Here is a 24,105-nt window from a genome sequence, read left to right on the forward strand (position 1 = left end):
TACTTTATATACCCCTAAAAAATGGCCTCAAACCTGCCATACACCCAGCTTTATACGATATAATACTGAAAAAACAGACGTACCTCCAGATACTTTAATTTATTCAATAAAATCTTAAAATACCCAAATTTGCTGTTAAATTATTTTGTTCTATCCGTTTAAATAATTTGAAAACCAATTTTTAATGTTACATTGGATTTATTATCATTGGATCTAACACCAGATTATCATTTACTTTAATAAAGTGAATCTTGTAGCTGACTAAATAATCGACCACCTCCATCAACCCCCTTTACTCCATCACCTCTACTTTTACTGGATGTACGAACTGACCAATAAATGAGTTTAATGTTAGCAAGCTAAATTGACAATTTTTAATGTTATAATATCCACGTATATTATATATCCATTTGTATTACACTTGTATTATAGAGCACAGGAGTAACTTACTACTGAGGTAAATACGACGGACCACTAGACTAGGCACATCTGCAAAAATAATTCTTGGAAAAGCGCGCACCCCTGTTGCCCTATGCGCCCTCTAGATTGTTGTGCGTGTTATAGATACGATATGCGCGTAAAATACACACGAACGTACATACACACACCCACACAATTAAAAAATTAGTAAAACTATAATTATTATTGTTAACCCTACAGATATCCTTATACTAAATTAACAGGATGTCCGTTTTCTGTGTGTTTGTCTGTGTGTTTGTACCGAAGGATCTCGCTAACCGCTCAACCGATCGGATTCTCCTTAACAGGGTAGCTTCTCATAGGTCCTGTGAAGGTTAATAACTTTTTTTGGTGGGAGGGTACTACCACCCCCTCAAGAAAAATCACAAAAAAGTTGAACGCAACATAGATAGGTAACGTATTATTTTTAAAAAAATACATTTAAAGTGACACTAGAGGCCTCCAGGGGCATAGCCGCTAGTTTTATAGACCAACAGGATATGTGTATGCGTTTCTGTCTGTAGCTTAAGATCTCGATAATGGTTCTACTTTACAGTAAGCTTCACAATGGTTCAGGGAAGGTTTATAACTAACCTTGGGGAGGAAATCCTCAACCCCCCCCCCCCCCGTAGAGAAATCACACCAGGAAAAAAGTCCTCACCTCCCAAGAATTTCAAACTAAAATTGAAATTTAAGGGTCTTCTGAACACCGGGCCTCCAAACCCCCCTCTTTTACTTAAGTGCCTATCATTCTAATTATGATATAGAAGTAAAAACAAAACAAAATAACTCCATTCTTGTGTTGGAGGGTGGTCATATATCCCCCAGCCAAACAACCCCCTCGAGGTGTTTTGCAAATCTTAATACTGGTGCTTGTCCTATTTGAGATAATTGAATTCAGCGAGAGAAAAAAATTTATGAAACTTATACATTTAACATTTACAAGATTGCATTTAATCAAAATTAAGCTATTTAAAGAGTAGGTTTGATTATATAAAATAAATAAACAGATTAACATGAACAATAATGTATATTTTAAATAAGTAAAAACAAGAATATAAAGAATTGTACTAGCTAAATTTAAGAAAGGGTAATTACACTATTTGACAAAATTAGACAAAAATGTATTACAAGGAATTATTAGATGGGTAGAGACAAATATTAACATAGAAAATTTTAATATTGTTTAACATTATTTTGTTACTAATAAACATTAAAACAAAACATTAAAAGGATTGTCTGATGTTTCATCCTAAAAATTATAAAGAATTATTAATTAGGCTGAAAGAAGTGTAAATATTCTTGTTTACTAATATCACCAGTAAAAATATGCAAACTAATAAGATCTTTTAATTTTATAATACTTTATTTCATTCATATTTTATATATTACTTTTATTCAAATTTTAAGTGATTTTGAGATCCATTTTTCGAAAGTTGTGTTCTTTATTTGTGATTTAAAGCAAATGAATTATAAATTCAACTTTTGTCTGATACTTTGAAAAATATATTTTGTTTACTTAAATTTTGAATAAGTAATAATCCTGGTTGAAAGTTGGGTATCTATGTGGAAATGGTGAGCTGTAGTAAAACCAAAAGGAACAATAACAAGAGATTAACTCTGACAGTCCCACTCACATTCTTGGATTTCTTAACAAGCAGAAAAGAAAATGAATCTTATGTAATTGTTCCTTTTGATTTTACTACACTTCTGGGAAACTAAATTCTGAAATTTCTTGTCTTATGATATGTTTTACATTCGTGTTTGTTTATAATGATAAGAATAGTTATTTCTCACATCGTATTATAAATGGCTTTCCGCGGATGTAAAAATGTACAATTATAATACTAAAACCAGTTTTTTTAGGCCCGAGGTGCCAAAGTTTTTGAGAACCGGTTCTAATCCACCAGATAAGAATCGGTTTTGAATGAAATTAAGAAAAATTCTTACCTCACAATTGTTTATGCTACAAGCAAGACATGTTGTATCTTCTCCAAGATCAATATCTCCATCAACCTCTATATGCCAAGACGCAGCAGTTTTTTCTAAAACAAATTATGATTATACTTTTTTTCTTAATCTTATTTTAATGGTTTTCTATAACCCTTTATTTTTTACCCCCCCCCCCCTTATTTTTAAAATAAATCAAATAGAGCAGATAAGGGTAGGGGGTGAGCAAAGCCAAATTTTCTGTCTTCACTGATGTGTGTAAAAACTTGTTGGTTATCACAGATCACAATCCTGATAGCCAGGGGAAGTAAGCAAACTTTCCTGGGTTATCCAAGTAGGGTAAAATGTTTTTTTCTATACTTAAAGATCAATATTATAAAATTAACTATTACCTGTGTTAAATCTGCACTCAATGGGAATGAAGAGTTGAGCATCACAAACCAGGTCACACCTGTCACCACTTTTGATTATGTAGTCTCCATCAGCATCAACAGTATGTTCACTTTCACAGAATAAATTGGTATCAGCTGCAGCTGGAATTCGGAGGTCATTGCATGAACATTCAGCATCTTGTAATTGATCTTCAGGAACAGCTTCCTCAGATGCATCTACCCATGAACCAAGAGCTTCAGGATCCTGATCATTTGCTTTGCATTTAATTAATGCAGGCTTTTCAACTGATTCACAACTAAATATAGAATAATGCATTAATTGTAATTATGAAACTATTCCAAATCTTACAAACTAACAGAGTTAAATATTACCAAATAAGAAGTAAATAAGAAATTATTTATTTTATTTTAAGACAAATAAGTAAAGAAAAAAATTTACCTTGCAGTTGGTTTACAAAGTGTACCCTCAGCTGCTTTGTTGGAGTAGGCATCCCCTTGCATTTCACAAACCCAATGAACCACAGTTGATCCAGACACGTAATTAAATTGTGGACAGCTACCTTAATAGTTTGAATAGATAATACTTTAACATATTTCCTACTAAAGTTGGCGTTCTAAAATTATCCCGCTATTAGCTAGATTAAATATTAATCTTTTTTTCCATTGTCCTATCCCTGTTTAAAGTATTAAAGTATTTATAATTTTGCCTCTCTTTCTTTAAAGAATTTTAGGATCCTAATATTTTTTTATTTCAAATTATCGTCCTGAAATGGTTAAAATGTTTAGTTAACTGTTAAATTTAAGTTCAATATCGAACCACATTACGCAAGCATCGCTAGTGTCAAATTATTTTAAAACTAAGTTTTCTTTTATTTACTATATTATAATTTTAAATTTTCTGTTTTATGAATATAAATTCAATACTTCAATATAATTCAAATAGCAACATAAAATAAAAAAAAAGAATTTATTCTTCATGCAGTAAAATATTGGGTCATATTGTTCTGGTCAATGAGAGTTTATTATTGGATTATTGGAGCACTATGGGTTTTAATCACTCAATATTTGGAAAACTTGAGCTCATATATAGACATTTATTTCCTAAATAGATCTGTCATGGATCCTGATTAGGGTGGGTCGATTTTGGAATTTCACCTTAGTAGACATTGGCAAGGGTTATTGGGCCAATATATAACCATGTGAAACTTGAAAGAGGTTTTTTAATCCCCCCGTATGGAATGTGCTGCCCACTTATAAAACCAAAAATTGAAATTCCTTCAAACACAGGCATATTGCATCTCAAAATGACCGCATTAAAATACTGATTACAGATCTGAAAACCGTTTTGAAAAATATTGATTCAATCTGAAATGATGCTCAAATAACCTACCAAAATGAACATTTTTTACTAAATCAGCTGTTTTTAGGTACTTAATGAGATTTTAATTCTAAACTAGGAGCAATATTTTTCAAAGCGGTTTTAAGATTCATAATCAGCACTTCATTGCAGTCATTTTAATATGCAACATGTCTGTGTTTGAAGAAATTTAAATTTTAGGTTTTATAATTGGGCGGGCACTAATAAAACAAAAAAAATTGGAAGATTTCATTAAATAAAAGTTCCCGCAAATATAAGTATTAAATAAATGAATTGGCACTTAAAGAGTTCTTGATAGATTAGTAGGAGGGGACAGTGCCCACAATTTCTAGACACGGTCAAAGCAACTTCTGTTTAGATCATCCTTTATATAAAGAAATCTGAAATTCAGCTCCTAACAGAGATATATTTCTTTTTAGGTTCTTTGTTTATTTAGGAAATTCAAATTGGCCTGATCAGAGATAGAAATAAGAAAATTTGGATTGATGTATGATATTTACAAAGAATATTTGTACTAAGATCTATTTTATCTTTGTATACTAAGAATGATTACAAATTTTGTGACAACTAAGTAATTTTGATTAGTCACCCTGTAATTAGAATTAACACATCAGTCTTTTCTATCAGTATCACTGAAAAAGCATTTAAGAAACTGATTGATATTATAGATAAAGTATATCTGTTTCAGCATAGAAGACCAAGTTTACATATTCCCTTTTAATGCATAAAAAAGTCTCTTTAAATATCTATATTTATTTTCAACAAGTATGTTTTTAATTTTTTAGATATTCTTATATTTTGTCATTTTTTAATTGTTTTCTTCTTTTGATTTTTTTTAAATAAAAAAAAGGGGAAAACATCCCTTCTCCTGTCAGTGCAAAGTCCATGGATATAAGGATAGGACAATGGGTACTTAGTTTAATTTAAGTGTTGTTTCTTAATGGCCATGAAAACCAGATTTACTAGAAAATTTGAAGAAAATAATGAGTGCAATTTTTATCTTATTTAGAAAGTTATATAGGATAACCCCTAGTTTTACCATAAACTAACACCAAAAAAACACGAAAACATTAAATTGAAATTAATTATCAATTATTCCCAAAATGTCACAATAGTGTTTCTAACTATGAAATTATATGTTTTTGAAAAAATAAATTTGTTAGAACAAACCACAATAATTTTGTTGTCTGCTAGAAATCATGTTTTTATATTTTAATTGAGTTTGTCTTCAAGAATTGTAACAAATTTAGCGGCATTATTTGCAACTAGTCAAAATTTAATAATATTAAGATAAGTTTAGATACCCAGAGTCAAAGATAATTAAGAAAATGAATTTTAGTTCCATTAATCGATCTCAATATCCCTTGCAAAGCCATAAAAAGCAAAGCAATCACAAGAAATGAACAAAAAATTATAGATGCAAAGCCACTAGTAATAAATATAACTTGAAGAATATAACAAAAAGTAATTTTTCAATCATTCAAGTTTTTACTATTTTTCTTTCAATTATTAAGTGAATTCAACTAGATCTGCCTAATATTTCAACACCAAAAGAGTTTCATAATTAGATGTAAAGAATGAATGTAATTACTGTTGTCCTAGAAAATGTGCAGTAACTCACCCAATAAAAAGCGACAGAAAGTTCTAGTGTAAAACATTAATCGTAATATGTAATAGTTGTTGATAGTATCTACTTACTGCATTTTCTTTCAGAAGAACAATCTTCACAGGGTGTTATCACTCCAGCATCACTTGCGGACATGCATTGTGTTAGGAATCTGCATCTGTCACCATTGAAATCCTAAAATGTTCAATGATATATTAAGCACAATTTAATGGATTATTGGTGAAATTAAATAGTTTTCTCTATTAATTAAGTTATATTTTATAGTCCAATACATTTAAACAAATGTGTTTTTTTTCATTACCAATGATACAGGTCAATATATTAAGGTATCTTTGCATAATTTCTTATTTAAACTCCCTTTTACTACCTGATCCAGGATATATGCAGTGCATGCTTCATCAGCTTCACATGTGGCCTGGCAATTTGCGAAATCAAAAGAAGATAGATCTCCTGGACAAGTAGCTAGACAAAGAAAAAGTTTTAAGATAAAATCCAATGTTTTAAAGTAGCAAGGTGTCTATGTAAATGTTTATGTGTTTTCTTGTAATTTAATCCTTTAACATTAAATCAAATTTAAATCACAACAAACATGTACTTAATTGCTGTTATTCTAGATTTAAACAATAAATTTCATTTACTACTTTAAGCTTAAACTGTTTTTTGAAAGGTATATAAAAAATATAGATGACACCTGTAGAATAATACTGCAAAGCTAAAAATACAAATAGGTCCCCCAAAAAAGTCCAAAAAAACTTTTTGGGGGGATTTTAAATTTAATTTTTACTCTAGATTGAGAAAGTTTTTACAGATAATTAGGGGTTTTTTTTATTTTGGGGTAAAATTTTCTTGTTTTTAACTTCAAGGAGTCCAAATGATTATCATTTATGGCAAAGTATATTATTTAAGAACCATTTTTTGCTTCCAATTGGAGTTTTTTATTACATGTTATTTTGTGATTGTAAGCATAAATATTATGATAAAATTTTAAGATATTATTCCCATGTGATATGTCCACTATTTATATCATATAGTGTATATTATGAATTCCAGTTCAAAAATGTAAATTATATACTTTACCTGTGCCATCAGTACACTTTGGTTTGTTTGGATCCCCAAATCTATCTGTCTAAAATTATGAGATATATTAGTTGTATCTGCTAAGAATTTTACTTGATTATTATTCAGTATTTATATATCAAGCTTACTAGATGCAGTTATAAAAATATTTCAGAATTCTGTAAGAATGTATATAGATAATAAATGTGTTTATGAGTAAAAACTTACATTTACTGTGTAAAGAAGATTATCTGCATCAGTATAACAACTTGATTCACAGTAATGTGAATCATCGCATCCACTTGTGCACTAAATTATAATTTGTAATATTAATTTTATATTTAAGTAATGAAATAATTTTTCCTTGGATATAAAATGTACAATTATAAAATTAAAATCATTTCTTTTAGCCTTGAAGGCACATGCAAAAAACTGGTTTTAATCTTATGATTGTACAATGTTAGCTACATAGTACACATAAATTTTTAATCTGTTTTGAATAAACATGAGAAAAATATTTAAAATGTCCCAAAATGTATTTGTTAACAGGGTAATATTTACTAAAATTGATACTAAATTTTAATTATTTCATTAAATAAAATAAAATTGTTTTATTAGAGGAAACAATTCATTCAATAATAGTAGCAGTAATTATAAGTCTATTTTTTAAAATGATATTTTGAAAAATGATATTTTGACTTTCACTAGCAATTTTTAAAATCTTGTGATAACATTTATTTTAAAAAATACAATAACTGCCTACCGCAGGTACAGCAGCTTGTGAAAAGCTGACACAGGCAAAGAAAAGAACTGATATCACCCACTTCATTGTCCTACAGAAACTAATACACTAATACCACACTTTTTGTAGAGATTAGGCTTTTATTCAAATGTAATCTCTCTATGAAATTTGTTAATATTTGTTTTCTTAAGGATGTTTAAAACAAATAATATACTTTAGTAAAGTTATCAGTTTTATGATGAATCATGAAAAAATGTAAATTGAGAAGAATTGATTTATGTGAATTTTGTTGATATCAAATGATCCTGTAGGGGAAAAAGCTTGCGACCTGCAATTCTTAACCATATTCCTATTAAATGTTAAACCGTGGTTTATGTGGAAATTTGCAGTCGGCAGAATGCTCAAGTCACCTGGAAACTAGGTGCCAGGTAATCTGTAAACAGACACCCTGGTATTAAAGAAAGCCTGCAATAAACACCTTGCCAAAAATATACCTGCATTTTTAAGGATCCTGTTGCCGCAATGATTATTGGACCCCCCTGCCTCTAAATAAGTTTAAGGTTTTAAAAGATGGAAACAGATTTTTATTGCATCATAAAATAGACACCTTTTTGCAGATATTAAAATAAAAACTAGTTTTTAGTAAGGATTTTTGCTTTGTTATTCATAGAAAATTTTTTAGATTTTTTAGTATGCAATGTGAATTTTTATAATTGGTCTGACAGTTACCAAAGTGTGTAGGATTTAAGAATGGCAAATGTTGTAACCTAATTGGACATTTCTTTATACTGAAACATAATTTGTCCCATGCTCAAATATTTTTCCTACATTAAAAAAATGGTTCCCACAGGTAAACAGTTGAAATGAAAGGTAATTTACATCAAGTTTAATGGTTCCCACGTCCAAAAAAAAATTTCTCATGCTAAATTAATGATCAGGCAACATTTTTTTTTCTTTCAAATCCCCAACTTTTTATATCTTTTTTCTTCATTGTACCTATTAACTTTTATTTCTTTCGAATGGTGTCAAATTTAAAGTTTTACAATTTTGTGGGCCATAATCAACGCAATGTATTGTTAAAAGATTTGATGAGGGGTTTCAAAGTTTATAAGGGGGTTGCGGGTAAACACCCCTTTATCGACTAAATTGGACGTCTGTGGTTTACAGCTAGCGGCTACGTCTCTAGAGCACTAGAGAGGGGGGGAGTTGACTCTCCACATTTAACTTCAATTTCACATAAAGATAATGATGCCTTCCCAAAAAATAGTTATAACATTTCCTGGACTTTTAAGAAGCTTCACTGAAAAGGAGAACCAAATCGGGTCAGTCTGAATCGAGATCCTTTGATACACATACACACAAACAGGCAGAGACATCCTGTTCCTATTACATACATATTATAATACGGATATGTTATTGAAATTCCAAACTTTTCAAAATTAAGACAAATAATGAATAGAAAACGTCATTGTATTGATTAATACGTCTTTATTTTAAAATGTCATGTCCTAATATCTTATCTTTTGATTTCATAGAATTTTTAAATCTCTCATATAGTTATTCGTTATTTTTTATCTTTCATATCCCGAATTTAATTTTCTCTTTGTCAGATTTGAAATAATTTTTTTCTAAGCAAATATTTTTTTATGATTATAGTAGGTATGTACAAAAGTCAGTGAGTTTGTATATTACCAATTGTATGAGATTTTTGATTTTATATAATTGTGTTAATGCTACTGTAGATGGTCGATAATAGCGTAGGTTCCAATGCACTAGCATCCAAATATATTTGGTATTAGATTTATGCCTGCGCTGCCTTGCGCTGTTTTTATGTATGATATGTATGTTTCTATCATCTAATTGGGGCGGGATTTTTATTTCACAACCTTTAATATCGAGTTGTGCTTGTTTATGGACCAAGGCATTCTTACTGTGCTACCCGTTGAACCACATTTTGATTTTAATTTCAGACAGGTATGCCAAACTGGATGCAAAGATCCTTGTTATGAAAAAAAAATATGAAATAATATATATGATAAAGAAATTTATCTCTCTCTTGGTTAAAGTAAAGTAAGTTGAAAATAAGATTTTTACCATTTTAAAATCTGAAATCAAAGCTAATACAAACAGCACAATTTTTAAAAAGATTTTTATTAATTAACATTAGATTAAACTTACAAATAATCAAACATGTTAGGATAAATCAATAAAATCTGGCTTGTTCAGAGCTTGAATTTCATTGTTCTTTCAGTTGTTTTCAATTATCTCATTCTAATGAAAATGAAAAGCATTATTAAATCATAAAATCCTTTTATAAAAGTTGCAGTGTGTCTACATGTATTTCTATGCCTGTTTGTCTAGAGTGAAAGATCTTGCTATCTGCTAAACCGATATGGTTCTCCCTTACAGTAAAGCTTACTCGAGGTCAAGGGTAGGATTATAAATTTTTGTATTGCCAGTAGAAAAATTAAACATCCCAAACCACAAACAAAAATTATTAACTTTTTTTTCTTGAAAACTAACATATACAATGAACATATACACCAGCCCCCTCCACATTCCTAGTCCTTTTATATGAAAGATTAATAGTTTTGACTCGAGATGGTTTTAGACTAGTCTTCTTCCCCTAGATGCTGGAAACACAACCCCTAAAATCTTTAAGCAGTAAAAAATTGCTAAACTCACATTACAGTTTGATAGATTGCATGCCAGACATGTTGTTTCTTCATCCAGTACAATATCTCCTCCATCATAAATAATATGCCATGATGCCCCAGTTCTACCTGAGATAAAACATCAATTGTTATAAGAGTTAGAACAAGTATATAAAGTCATTTAAATTTACATTACCTATGGTGCTTTACAACTAAAATATGTGCCGTGTGACATTATAAAAATGAGGGATTAGAGAAGTGAGAAAGTAAACCCCCTAAAAAAGGATGGATCTATTGAACTTCATTACTATGCAAAAATTTAAGCGTAATTACTTGGATTAAATCTACATTCTATGGGGATGGTAACCTCGCCTCCACAGATCAATTCACAATCATCAACAGTCTTGACTATATAATTTCCATTTTCATTGACAGAATGTTGTGTGTCACAAACCAAGAAGGTGTCATCATCAGCAGGAATTCTGAGGTCAGGGCATTCACAGGGATAGTCAGCCAACTCCTCTTCAGAAAGTTCCACCCCGGATGGATAATCTACCCATGTTCCATCTAATTCAATGTTTTCAGGATTTGCCTTGCACCTGATTGATTCTGGTTTCCCTTCTGCACATCTAGGATTAAGTTTAATTAACCAGTTATATAATAACAAGATGAAAAGTATGATAGAATTCTGGGAAATGTCTAATAAATAAGCTAATAATAATTATGCTATTTTCAACAAATAAAAAGTAAACCAACACACCTTGCAGTGGGTCTACATCTAGTTTCTTCAGCAGGTCTGGTTGTGTAGCCATTATCCTCCATTTCACAGGCCCAATGAACCATACTTAATCCATCTTTGTATTCAAACGTAGGACAACTGCCTTAATGTTTAGGTATAATCTGTAGGCTTAAATTTATCTCATATGTTTAATAAAATGAATTTAATTGCTTACCGCATTTTCTCTCAGATTCACAATCAACACAGGGTGTGATAGCGTTAGCTTCTTCCATATCCATACATTTCAATAGGAATCTACATCTAGGTCCAGTGAAATCCTAAATCTCAAAATGATTAATCTGGTTTTTGAATGGAGAACTTTAATATGCTTGAGAAAGTTAGAGAAATTTGTACCAGCTGCAATTATGTTATTTGTTATGTGACTAATATAGAAATGGTAAAGGGATTGGCATTTGAGATAACAGGAGCTTTTTAGTGTCAAGTTCATGGTAAAAAATTCCTGGTAACAATTATCTCCAAAAGTTTATGAACTTTAAAAGCTTCTAACTGCCAAACGGTGGAATGTATGGATTATGCTCGCACAAAATTTTTACCTTTAAAAGAAAGATTACAAATAATCTGGAGTCGTACTAATCATTAATCAATAATGCACAGTAATCTCACATTGCACATAATGTATAATTCAGTGATGCTTACCCTGTTCATCCTTTACTATTTCAGATTAATTGTAGGCCTTCTAAAATCAGTGTGTGGGCATGTTATGTAGAATGAACTGTTTGGCAGCTAGGAGCCTTTACAATTAATAGATTTTTGGAGATAATCGTTACTTCGTGATCTCAGAGCTAAAAAAATGGTTTTAATCTTATAATTGTACATTTTATGTCCGCAGAAAGCTGTTTATTTTATGATGCGAGAAATACAAACCTCATCTCTTATGTAAGCATTGCATGCTGTATCATTCTGACAAGCAGGCAGACAATTTTCAAAATCAAAATCAGTAAGATCACCAGGACAAGTACCTAAGTATTGTAAATTTTTATAAACGAAGATTTTCTGTAATTAGAGTTGGTCTGTTCTTATTTACATCTGTCCAAAACGGATAGCTTTTATCGTTAATTTAGGTATGTTAGAATTGTCCTATCAATTTCAATCTTGGCATGATGATTCAAGTATTAGTTAGGTACAATTTAGACAGCCTAGAAAATCTATAATGGTTACCACAATAACCATACGTACATTTCAAACATCTTGATCTTTAAATTTTTTGACAACATTTTTTCATGTGATATAATTATCCTATTAATCTGATCTTAAACAGTATCCTGTAATAAAGCAGTTTTGCAATAAATTTAAAAACAGTAAGACTTATAAATATCCGGTTCTTATCCAGTGGATGTTTATTGGTTTTGAAAGCCTAGTGGAAAAATATTACCTACTCCTGATGTACATTTTGGCCCTCCAGAACCAAATCTATCAACCTTAAAATGAAAGAAAATATTCATAAAAATGTTTTGGTGTATTTTGTTTTTTAAGAATATTATAGAACTGCAATCAAATGACAATCTTTTATTAAATTTGAAATTTTAATTGACTTTATTTATATAATACTAGTATATTTGTTATTTTGTAGGCCCCTAGAGGCTTCTAGTGGTACCTAAAGGGGGAGGGGGTGGAGTTAACCCCTCCCTTCGCCATTTCAATTTTAGTTTCAGAAAGAATGAGAAATGGTAGTTTGATGGTACTATCCCCCAAAATAGTTTTAAACATACCCAGAACAATCTAAAAGAGAATCTTATTGGTTCAGCGGTTAGCGAGATCCTGTTACTTTAATATTAACAAGCGGCTTTGCCACTAGCCTCTAGGGGCGACGACCAAAGAGGTAATGGGAATTTCCTTTCCTTTTTTGGTGGGTGGGGGGGTAGTCAAGTCGTTCATCCCAATTTTCAATTTTAGTTTTTAAAAGAAATATTTTTTGGGGGGGTGTCCCACCCCTAAGAAAATAGCTTAAAACCATCATATGACTAGTAGTTGTATTCCTGAAAGAGTAAAGCCGAATCGGTTCAGTGGTTACTGAGATCTTAAGCTTCAGACAGACAGACATCGTTCTACTTTGTACTATACTAGCGGCTACGACCCTAGAAGCCTCTAGGGACACTGGTAGGAGGGGGAAATGTCGACCTCCTCCCATTTTTAATTTGAGTTTCAAAATAGTTTTTAAAAATATTTTTTAGGGGGGAGGGGGTGAAGACACCCTCTCCAAAAATAGTTTAAAACCTTCCCGGCACCTATAAGGCGCTTCACTGTAAAATATAACTATATCGGTTCAGTGGTTAGCGAGATCCTTCAGGACAGACAAAAAACGCTTTCTACTTTATATAATAGGATATATTAACTTACTGTGACAGTAAAGAGGACATTGTCAGGAGTAGTGTAACAACTTGAATCACAGAAATGGGAATCTCTGCATAAACCCTGGCACTAGCAATTAAATACCATTTTAGAAAGAAAAAATAATTATAATAAAAACATGCAAGGCTCGGCAGCAGCGCGTCAGCCTAAGTGAAATCAACATGTTATTTCTTTGAAATTCAGTTGTATATACATATAAATCTGTTTCTAAACAGACAATACGTCTTCGGATTTTTTAAAACAAACAAGCAAGTTTAAATAAGAGTCTTCTGCGTGGCTGCCGAACCCTGAAAACAAGTATGACAACATCTTCCTAGTAACGGTTATAAGTTCCTAATTGATACAGGAATAATCATTCTTGGTATACAATAGTTGTTTATTGCATTGTATTACTTTCAGCGGACATTAAAATAAAAAATCATAGGTTTAAAACCAGTTTTGTTAGACCAGAGAGGCCAAAATTGTCTGTAATACAATGCTATACATGAGAAACAGTTCTATTCTAGCGGATAATAATTAGTTTCGAAGCTGTACTGGAATAGTTATTTCTCGCATCGTATTATAAACGGTTTTCCGCGGATATAGAAAGTACAATTATGAGATTAAAACTATTTTTTTTAGCCCCGAGGTTCCGAAGGCACCGGCTAAAAAAACTGGTTTTAATCTTATGATTGTACATTTCTATATTCGTAGAAAGCTGGATATAATACGATGCTTGACATAGTTTTTTCGTATGGATGAGAACCGGTTCCTATCCACCGGATTCGAATGAATACGAGAAATGTACTTACTGAAGGTGTTTCAGCCAATGCAAGGCTGAAAAATAAAATTGAAAGCTGCACTGATGTTGTTATCCACTTCATAGTCAATTATAAACTTAAACTTTATAATGTCATTGAGATTAGTTTTTATTAAAATCATAATCTTTTTGTTATTTACCAATCTTTTTTTTTTTAAAGAAAAGCTTTCCTATAATTAAGGAGGGTCTGTACGTCCGTCCGTCCGTCCGATCTTAGAATTGTCCTAGTGATTTACAGTGATAATTGATATGATAGTTAGTTACGATTTAGGAATCATAGAACTCCTATAAGCAATACATCCATTTTAAATGCTGATTTTAAACTTATTTGTATGATATAATCATCCTTTTCGTCTGATAATAATTAACTGAATAAGAATCCTAGGTTAATAAAGTACAATATTTTTGGCGAAGCATCTCCATAATATAATCCTTAACATGAAAGCATGTTCTTTACTGTGTCCTGTATTTACCCATTTTTGTAACAAATTTATGTTCTATTATTAGACTTACAAATTTATGGTTTGCCTATTAAGATCTGACAACCTGTACAAGAGTTATTGTTCGTTTGTCCTTCCTTCTAATTTAAAGCTTTGCTTTTATGGTTGTTGTCATCCTTGTTTTTAAAAATTTAAAGCAAATATTTTGCAAGATAAAATATCCTGACCTTTTAATTTCAATCCTTCAATATTTTTTTCAATTTAAATAAAGAAAGAATATAATTACCTAAGTTTGATAGGCAACTTAGATATAAAATGATTAAAGTAACGTTACCAAAGAATGCCAGCAAACTGTACTCTCTTTGGAGGGTGGTGGCGGTAACCTCCCCAAAAATTATAAAGTTATAAACCTTCCCAGGATCGACCTAGGATAAGCTACCTTATAAAAGAGAATCATATCGGTTCAGCAGTCAGCAAGTTCCTTCAAATTTGATACACACATACAGAAATACAGACATTCTGTTACTTTACTATAAGTATATAAGAGTTTTAATATAATTTAAGTATAATTCTGATAGTCAAGGGATAACAGAGCTGGATCTTTAAATGCCGTAGCCGTGGCCCTTGTCGTAGCCGTCGCCACTGCCAGTGCTGCCAATTAAACATGAATTTTTAAATATTTTAAGTTTTTACGTATTCTTCTTATTATTATTTCATTCATATTTTTACTGAAAATAAAAAAGTGGTTGTGATTTAAAGATCGCATATAGCCGTGGCCATGCATAGCCAATTTGATTTAAAGATCGCTATTAGCTAGGTTAGTGGCTGTACCTCTGGCAGCAGCAACGGTTACAGCTACACATGGAAAGATCCAGCTCAGCTAAATTTGCTAAGTCATCCAGGTAACGCCAAAGGGCATCATTTTTGGTGTACATGGACCAAAACTACCGAGCATCCTATAGACAACCAACCCTTTAAATGCACAAAGTTACATAGGATATAATTTTTTATTCCTTTTGTTATGTTTAAGGCACAGATTCAAACTGCAATGCAAAGATATTCATGCATGAATGTGAGATATTTTGTACCGTTTTCATCAATTGTAATAATGGATATAGGATATACGTGGATATTTTGACAGGTGAAATTAGTCGTCAATTTAGCTAGCAAATCAAATTCAAATGTTTATTGGGACCAAACAACTTAATATCAACATTTATAAATGATAATTACATTGCATTAAAAATTTATTAATAAACTATTTTTTGTACACAATGAATACTATAGGTTTAACACAGTATAATACAAGTATCCAAGGACTGAAAAGCGCCTGTGTAAGTATAATCTAACAACTGAGGTACATATGCAATGACAAACCACTAGACTAGGCAAATCTGCAAAAATAAATCTTGTAAAATCATGCTCCACCTTTGTCCTATGCAAGGTGCATCTGCTGATTGTGATATAGATACATTCTGTGCGTAAAATATCAATGAAAACACACACACATACTTAAAATGAAATAAAACCATGATTATTATTATTAACCCTACTTAACTTTCATATAAAAGTTATAGGATATATGTATGTGGGTCTCTCTGTACCTTAAGATCTCTGTAACCACTGCACTGGTCCAAAATGATTCTACTTTACAGTAAGCTTCACAATGGTTTTGGGAAGATACCCTCACCCTTGCTTAAGAAATTACACTAGGAATAGTCCTCCCACCCACACATACTCTCTACCTGAATTATTAATATCATTCTAAGCAGGATATTGACTCCATTCGGAATTATTAAAAATAAGCCCAGATATTCCTTATCCCTATACATGTGTGGGAGGGCTGTACCTTCCCCCCCCCCCCTTTCTCCCCTGTATTTTTTTAAGTTGTCCATTTAATTGACAATATTGCTATCTATAGAGTCGGTTTGATTATATAAAATTAATTAAATAGATTACCATTAACAAGTATGTATATTTCAAATATGTAAAAAAAAAGATTACAAAAATTGTACTAACTGAATTGAAGAATGGCAAATTACACTTTTGGACAAAATCAAAAAAAGAAAAAACTGTAGCGACAAACAATAACACAGAAAATTTTAATATTGTTTATTATTATTTTGAAACATTATTATTAACATTGAAAGGACTTCCTGTTGGTGGTGCATCCTAAAAAAATATACAGATTTACTAAATAGGCGGAAAGAAGTGTATTCTTGTTTTATTTATTATCACAAGTAAAAATATGCAGACTAATAAGATCTATAAATTTTGTAACACTTTATGTGGAAATGGTGAGCTGTAGTAAAATCAAAAGGAACATTTACAAGAGATAAACTCTGACAGTCCCAATCACATTCTTAGATTTCTTAACAAGCAGAAAAAAAAATGATTCATTTGTTATTGTTCTTTTTGATCACACTACCGTTCTAGAAAACTTAATGGCTTTTTAAAAATATTTGTGTTTGATTTTGAAGATAAGAAAAATACTTACATCACAATTGTTTGAGCTGCAAGCAAGACATGTTGTCTCTGCTCCAAGATCAATATCTCCATTAATATTGATATGCCAAGATGTAGCAGTTTTTTCTAAATCAAATTATCAATATACTATATTTTTTATCTAATTAAAATGGTTTTTTTCTTATATTATCTTTTGCCCTCACACCCCCATCTTATTTTTTTAATAAATTGAAAATAAGGGGAGAATTTATTCCTTTTTTTTAGGACTCATTTGTTTGCTCAAGCACTTTGTGGAATTTCCAATGTGGCAGTTGGGGGAGAAGGGGTTTGGATCTCAGCCAAATTTTCTGTCTTTAATAATGTGTGTAAAAACTTGTTGGTTACCAGATGTTAGCAAACCTACCTGGGTCATCAATGTGAGGTAAATTTTAGGTTTATTTTATAATAAGAGATCAAGATATCATCAATAAAACAATTACCTGTGTTAAATCTGCACTCAATGGGAATTGAGACTTGAGCATCACAAACCAAGTCACACCTGTCACCACTTTTGAATTTTGATTATGTAGTCTCCATTTGGATCAACAGCATGTTCACTTTCACAGAATAAAGTTGTATCAGCTGCAGCTGGAATTCTGAGGTCCTGGCATGCACATTCTGAATCGGCTAACTCCTCTGGTGAAAGATCTGCATCTGTTTCTGCATTTATCCATGATCCATCAGCATTAATATCATCTTCATTTGCTTTGCATTTAATTGATGCAGGTTTGTTTACTGTATCACAACTAAAGATAGAATCATTCTGTGTTGGAATGATTTTCTTATATTCCCTGGCAAGTTCGAACCCATTAATTCCCTTTTCCTTACTCCAGAGAATGAGTGTGTTACGCGGCATTCCTAACTATCTCCGCGCTTAGCTTGTAAACAAACAAAGGCGCGCACATTTTTCCTTGTTGATTCCCATGTGAAGAGCTACGTGAATAAAAATAATGTATTGGATGGATATACATGCGCTCTAATCCGTGGAAGATCTCAAATAAGCCTTCCTGCTTAGTTTGACGTATAATGTGGTAAGAATTTATCTTAATTCTTAATAATAAGTGTAGTATGGTATATTTTTTTACGAAGAAATTTAAAACATTAATTTTTCAACAAATAGACCATTTAACTGCTAACTTTTGACATACGAATATTTTCCTTAATTTTATTGATCGTTTGAATCTAAAATTATCAATTTCTGATGCTATTTAATATGTTTCGTGCCAATTTAAAGTTTTTTAGAAATTTTATATTTTTAATTAAATTGAAATCACGCAACCTCGATATACAAAAATAATAAACCATTAATATTATGTTATTAATTTTTATATTTTTGTTTTAGATGCACCGTTTTCATGGTAATAAATACACATTTGTAAACATTCACATGTTGGTCATTCGGAGGGCTTGGAGATTAAGATTTCGTGTACGGCAAGGCATGCGTACCGAAACAATGAAAACGAGACAGAACAGATGCGGCTAAGAAAATATCTGTGAAGTTTTGTGAATGTGTTGGTTGTGATACCTTACCACACACTATTATAATCGTAATCAGTACAGTTAATTATTGTGACAATCATGGGTCCTAAAAAGAATAAAGGCGCTCAACTGGGACTACGGCTGCGCCCAGCCGTCGAGGCCCTAACCAGTGAACTAAATAAAGTGATGAAGTTGGTCAGTGAATCTTCAGAGCTTGATGTTAGACATTTCACTAAGGAGTCAATCCTTGTCCATGACAAGTTCGAGACATTCGATAGCATTATGGTCGGTTTTAGCAAGCTTGGAGTGAGAATCCAAGAGCTTGAGGAGTTTAGTGACATTTATTCTAATATAATTACTGTGCAAAAGGATTATAACGCTCTGAAAGATGCTCTAGATGCTATGGAAGAGCTCAGTGACATTCAAAGTGTTGTTGATTTAGTTGGTGATAATTTGCCTGACCATAAGGCTGAACTATATGATCGATGCATAAAGATTGTGAAAGTTATTAAAGGGTCATACTTTCCCTTGCCAGAACCAATTATAAACACTTTGTCTGCTTTGATGAAACGGTTGGCCGAGGTTAAGCTTGAACCTGTGAAGCCGCCTACAACGACGGCGGGTGCTTCGACAGCATCGCCATTTGTGTCGCCGTTTGGCACACCACAGTTCGGCACCGGTTCTATATTCACGCCAGGATATATGAATCGTGTCGACGAACGTCTTCTTCCAAGCTTTGACGGTTCAGAGTCAGCCTACGTAAGTTTCAAGGACAATTTTAAAAAGCTTACCGTAGGACAGGACCCGTCATATTTACAGTTATTGTTGAGCAGTGAAAAGGTCTGCAAAAATAAAGAGTTGAGACTTCAGTTAATTCAGATTCAATCACATGAATCTCAATGGGCTTACCTCGACGCACGTTTTAAGTCCAAAACACGTCAGATGCTCTGCCTTTTCAACCAATGGGAGAAGAAGCCTAAACCGTCGGACTCCAACCAGATTGTGACAGTCTTAGCAGAGTTTGGTGGTGCAGTTAGCCAGCTCGAGCAGCTGACTAAAGATGATGATGATGAGGAAGTCACCACAAGCCAGTGGTTGACCATTATTCTCTTGGAAATGTTATCCAAGAAGTTGCCACGTGATTTCCAGGACAAGCTCAACCTGGCGTTGGGCTCGATGGATACCCCAAATATTCCTAAGCTGTTGAAGATTATAGAGGAACAGCGTGGCGCCATTTTGATGAGGTGTTCATTCGATGTAGACACCCCCTCCAAGAAGAAAGGTAATCCTGCGGCCGCAGCTACAGCCGTTGGTAAACCTGGGTCTCCAGCTAAGACCAAGAAGAAACAGCCTTGCCCGTCGGAAGGTTGTAACTCTGATCACCTGTTGTTTAAGTGCTCCAAGTTTAGGGATATGTCTGTTCCTGAACGCAAAGTCTTCATCAAGAAGATAGGCGCCTGTTTGCTCTGCTTACAAAAAGGGCATCGGGTGGCCGATTGTCCCAGAGCCGATAAGCTTGGCAGCTGTACCATTGACAGTTGCAACCAGCCTCATAATTCATTATTACATGAATCGGTTGCTAGTGGACAAGTTGCGGCAGTGTATGAGTCACAATTGTTTAGCAAGAACAATTTTATGCTGATGTTGCAGCAGGTCCCGGCGTTGGCGGCTGACAAACGTCAAGTCACCGTCAATGCCATGTGGGACAGCGGAGCAAATTTGACGTTGATTTCTAGAAGTATTGCCAAGAAGTTAGAGTTGCCATCAACTGGTCGCACAGCTACTATTTCTCTGGCAGATGGAAAGAGCCAAGCATGTCCTACAGTCAAGATTTGTTTGGTTGACCGCAACCGGAATTCACATATTCTGGAGGCGGCGGTAGTGCCCAGCATTGGTACTGAAGAAGGGTTGCGTTCTATTGATCCTACAGCCGCCGCCGACATTTTCAACATGAAGCCTGATAATTTTTCTATGGTCAACGGCAAAATTGATGTTTTAATCGGCCATTTAACACCAGCTATGTTCCCGTGTGCAGATAAAATGGTTGGTGATTCTAGACTGTACAGAAGCTTATTTGGTACAGGCTATTTAGTTGTGTCTGCAGATGGCAGGACTGTTGCTAATCCTGTCGCCTGTAAAGCTGTGAAGTTGGAGGTCAGCAAGATGGAGTTCCTGAGTACTGAGAGTTTGGGAATACAGCCGCCATCAATGTGCAGCGGTTGTAAGAACTGCCGTCATTGCGCCGCCATAGCTGCCGGGCAGTCCGCCTTGGATGTGCGTAAGCGGCAGCTGATTGAAGAAGGTCTGACATTAGATCTTGAGAACCATATTTGGACGGCCTCATATCCCTACAAGCAGCCGCCAAGTGTGTTATTTGACAATTCAGAGCAGGCCTATAAGATCTGCTTACGTGACCGGCAGAGAATGATTAAAAAAGGTGAATACAGCACCTTCTGCCAAGTGTTTCAAGAAGCTGTGTCTCGTGGAGTGTATCAGAAAGCTTCGCCAGAAGACCTAGCTTATACTAAGCCCGTGTATTATTCGAGCCTAGTCTGTGCATATAAAGAGTCTATTTCCACGCCGTTGAGGATATGCGCAAATTCCAGCCTCTGCTGCAAGGGGCTAAGCCTCAATAGTATTATGATGGACGGCCCAGTTCCATTATATACTCTGATGCACAATCTTATCCGGTTCAGAAGTTATAAGTGTGCATTCGTGGCTGATATTCAGAAGTTCTATAATTCATTATTAGCTACCTATGAAGATTCTCAGCTGAAACGTGTTTTTTTCGCTGATACAGTTGATGGAGAGCCAGAGGTCTACCTTACCAAAACCATCAACTTTGGTGAGGCCTTGGCTGGAGATATGACCGTGACCGCCCTCAGACTCACTGGTCGTATTTTTGGTGGACGTTCCCAGCAGGATGTTCAAGATGTTTATGGATCTGAGAAAATTAGAGGTTGTGACGTTGTAGCCCAGCAGGATGTGTGGAGAGATGTTCAGCAACCACTCAGTTCTGAATTTGTTTTGTATCAAGATCCTCCATCGGTCAAATTGGAGACTTGTACTTACGTGGATGACTGTTTGAGCGGTCATAATAGTAAACCTGAAGCTGTCCAGCTGGTCCAAGAGCTGGAGGATATGATTGCACCTGGCAATTTCAAGTTTAAATCTGTTGTTTATTCTGGAGATGATGTTGACAGTGTAAAAGTTCTGGGCCTCGTTTGGGACCCTAAACAGGATAAGTTGTTCCTACCTGTCAGAGCCAACCACGGCGAGAAGATTAAGGGTAGAAAGTTACTAGAGGATCTAGACCTGGAGGATCTCTGGAGAAGTCTACCTGAGTTGATAACTAAACGTGAAGTTTGGAGAATTGTGCAACAACTTTATGACCCAATGGGTCTAGCAGCGCCATTGCTGCTTAAGTCCAAGCTTTGTCTGCGCTCAGTTTGCATACATGGATGTAACTGGGATGATGTTATACCTGGAGAGTTGAGGTCGGAGCTCGTGTCCAGCCTCCAGGACCGTTCGGCACTTGGAAATGTGTCGTTCAGACGTTCGATGGTTCCTGATAAGCCGTTGGGGCTTCCAATGCTTGTTGGTTTCTGCGATGCATCTAACCAGGCCTATGCAGCCATCACCTACCTGAGATGGCCAGTTCCTGGAGGATATGATGTAGTTTTGTGTTGCGCCAAGTCACGTGTCGCACCAGTGAAGATTGAGTCTATACCAAGGTTAGAAATGCTTAGTTGTCTAATTTTGGCCAGGCTTGTGGATACTGTAGCCAGAGCTCTACCTTTCAACATTTCTGGCAAAGTATTCTTTAGTGATAGCAGCTGTGCCCTAGCTCAGCTATCCAGTGACAGTGTTATGTTAAATGTTTTTAACAGTCATCGTGTTTCCGAGATACAACAGTTGACGAGCCCTGAAGATTGGAGATGGGTTCCAACCCAACACAACATCGCCGATCTGGCGACGCGTGGTTTGTGTACGATTGAGGATGTACAACCTGGATCTACATACCAGGAAGGTCCAAGCTGGTTGCGCCTGGAACAGGACCAGTGGCCCGTTAAGACGGCGGGTGAGGTAAATGCATCCATTCCCGAGAGCGAGCTAAATCCCAAGATGGCGAAGCTCAAGGTAATGTTCACACAGGTAGTGGACAACGATTTCTGGAGGTCCCTGGCAAGAAGGACCTACAGGCAGGCGAGGAGGACTGTGGCCGCAGTTCTTAAGGCTGCCAACTGCTTTAAAACGCTGCTTATCAAGAAACGTGGCGTTACAACAATTGAGGATGATGTTAGCAACAATGATAGTTCTAAGCATTATGAGAACTATACTTTCACAAATACATACATGGATTCTGTTTGTGACCTGTTTTTGACTTCCTTCAACCAAGAGAAGGAGATGACCATGGACGCCGAGGGGAAATTCGACTCCCTTCAACCGTATCATCACAAGGTCCAGGTTTGTTGGCCCATTGTGGGTCATGATGGATGTTATCCTCTTAGGACATTTACAATATTGAAAATGTCCGGGAGAGGAGATGAGGCTCTTGAGGCCGCTGCTGGAGGCCCCAGGAAGATTATGAAGGACAGCCCAGGTGTTGTCTTGCTCAGCCGCCACAACAGGCTGGCGCGGCTCATCCTTCAACAGTCCCACGATGAATTGGGGCATGGAGGCCATCGTAAGACGTTGGCGCAAAGCCGCAGGTATGCATGGATCACACATGGCCGCATGGAGGCTATGAAAGTGGTCAAGAGTTGTGCTGCATGTTCCATTGAATATGCCAAGCGTTCGAGTCCCGCAATTGCTAATATTCTGCCAGATCGTGTCGAGCCCTCTGTGCCCTTCAAGGAGGTGCATATGGACCTTGCGGGGCCGATCGAAGTTACGAAGCCTGGCGTTGGTACCAGGAGTTCCAAGACCAAGTACAAGGTTTGGTTGTTGATTGTGGCCTGTAGATTTACACAGGCTGTGTTTGTTGATGTGTTGACTGATTATTCAACTGAAGCCGTGCTGGTCGGCTTGAGAAAACTTCAGGCGTTTTACAATATGCCTAGAAGGGTTACCACAGACAGAGGCACCAATATGGCCGGTGCCAAGCGAATTATGGATGAACTTTTGAAGGATACCCGAATGCATTTTGAATGGCATCTGGTGCCCACCGCAGCACACTCGTTCGTGGGTACTGTGGAGAGGCAGGTTGGGCTGGTCAAGCGTGTGTTGAACAAGAAGTTGGCTGGTGCTACTGTAACCTTCAATGATTTATTGGTGTTGTGTGCTGAGACTGCAAGAGTCCTGAATTCTAAGCCATTGACCTATGCCACCCAAGGAGATGACGTCAATTGCTGGAGAATAATTTCACCTGCTGATCTGTTAGGCGGCAGGACCAACGATGCAATCTGCACCTTTGAGACAGGTTGTAAAGAGCCCATCACCAGGAGGCTGGAGAACTTGGAGGAGTTGACCCGTC

The 24,105-nt window shown here is 34.7% G+C and overlaps 4 protein-coding genes across 7 annotated transcripts in view; 1 reads left to right on the forward strand and 3 right to left on the reverse strand.

The window, feature by feature from the left end:
• Window positions 1–24,105, forward strand: part of LOC145328072 (uncharacterized) — a 296,033-nt gene that overhangs the window by 166,875 nt on the left and 105,053 nt on the right. The gene's annotated exons all lie outside the window — the stretch shown is intronic.
• On the reverse strand, window positions 1,471–7,823 carry LOC145328069 (uncharacterized). 2 transcript variants are annotated; one of them, XM_080171629.1, is made up of 9 exons: window positions 7,626–7,823; window positions 7,091–7,171; window positions 6,884–6,932; window positions 6,174–6,268; window positions 5,878–5,980; window positions 3,241–3,361; window positions 2,802–3,097; window positions 2,410–2,504; window positions 1,471–1,711 (listed from the first exon to the last, which is right to left on the reverse strand). In XM_080171629.1, exons 1-9 carry the CDS (start codon window positions 7,689–7,691, stop codon window positions 1,673–1,675), a joined length of 945 nt encoding a protein of 314 aa, XP_080027755.1. In that variant the 5' UTR covers window positions 7,692–7,823; the 3' UTR covers window positions 1,471–1,672. The 2 variants fall into 2 exon arrangements, with proteins under 2 accessions (XP_080027755.1, XP_080027754.1); XM_080171628.1 differs by having other exon boundaries at window positions 1,471–2,108.
• LOC145328070 (uncharacterized) lies at window positions 9,739–14,299 on the reverse strand. Its single transcript, XM_080171630.1, has 9 exons — window positions 14,198–14,299; window positions 13,395–13,475; window positions 12,430–12,475; window positions 11,922–12,016; window positions 11,212–11,314; window positions 11,019–11,139; window positions 10,592–10,887; window positions 10,290–10,387; window positions 9,739–9,875 (listed from the first exon to the last, which is right to left on the reverse strand). The coding sequence occupies exons 1-9, from the start codon at window positions 14,267–14,269 to the stop codon at window positions 9,852–9,854; spliced, it is 936 nt and encodes a 311-aa protein (XP_080027756.1). The 5' UTR covers window positions 14,270–14,299; the 3' UTR covers window positions 9,739–9,851.
• The window catches only part of LOC145328071 (uncharacterized), a 16,495-nt gene continuing 8,990 nt past the window's right edge, over window positions 16,601–24,105 (reverse strand). Inside the window, exons 6-8 of the mRNA XM_080171631.1 lie at window positions 17,591–17,896; window positions 17,143–17,237; window positions 16,601–16,817 (exon numbers count right to left, since the gene is read on the reverse strand). Of these exons, the coding sequence (XP_080027757.1) occupies window positions 17,653–17,896 (244 nt within the window). The 3' untranslated portion in view covers window positions 16,601–16,817; window positions 17,143–17,237; window positions 17,591–17,652. The remainder of the gene's footprint in view (window positions 16,818–17,142; window positions 17,238–17,590; window positions 17,897–24,105) is intronic.

This window comes from Acartia tonsa, chromosome 9 (genome assembly GCF_053477335.1).
Source record: "Acartia tonsa isolate MP-2025a chromosome 9, ASM5347733v1, whole genome shotgun sequence".
In the NCBI taxonomy this organism is placed as follows: Eukaryota; Metazoa; Arthropoda; class Copepoda; order Calanoida; family Acartiidae; genus Acartia; species Acartia tonsa.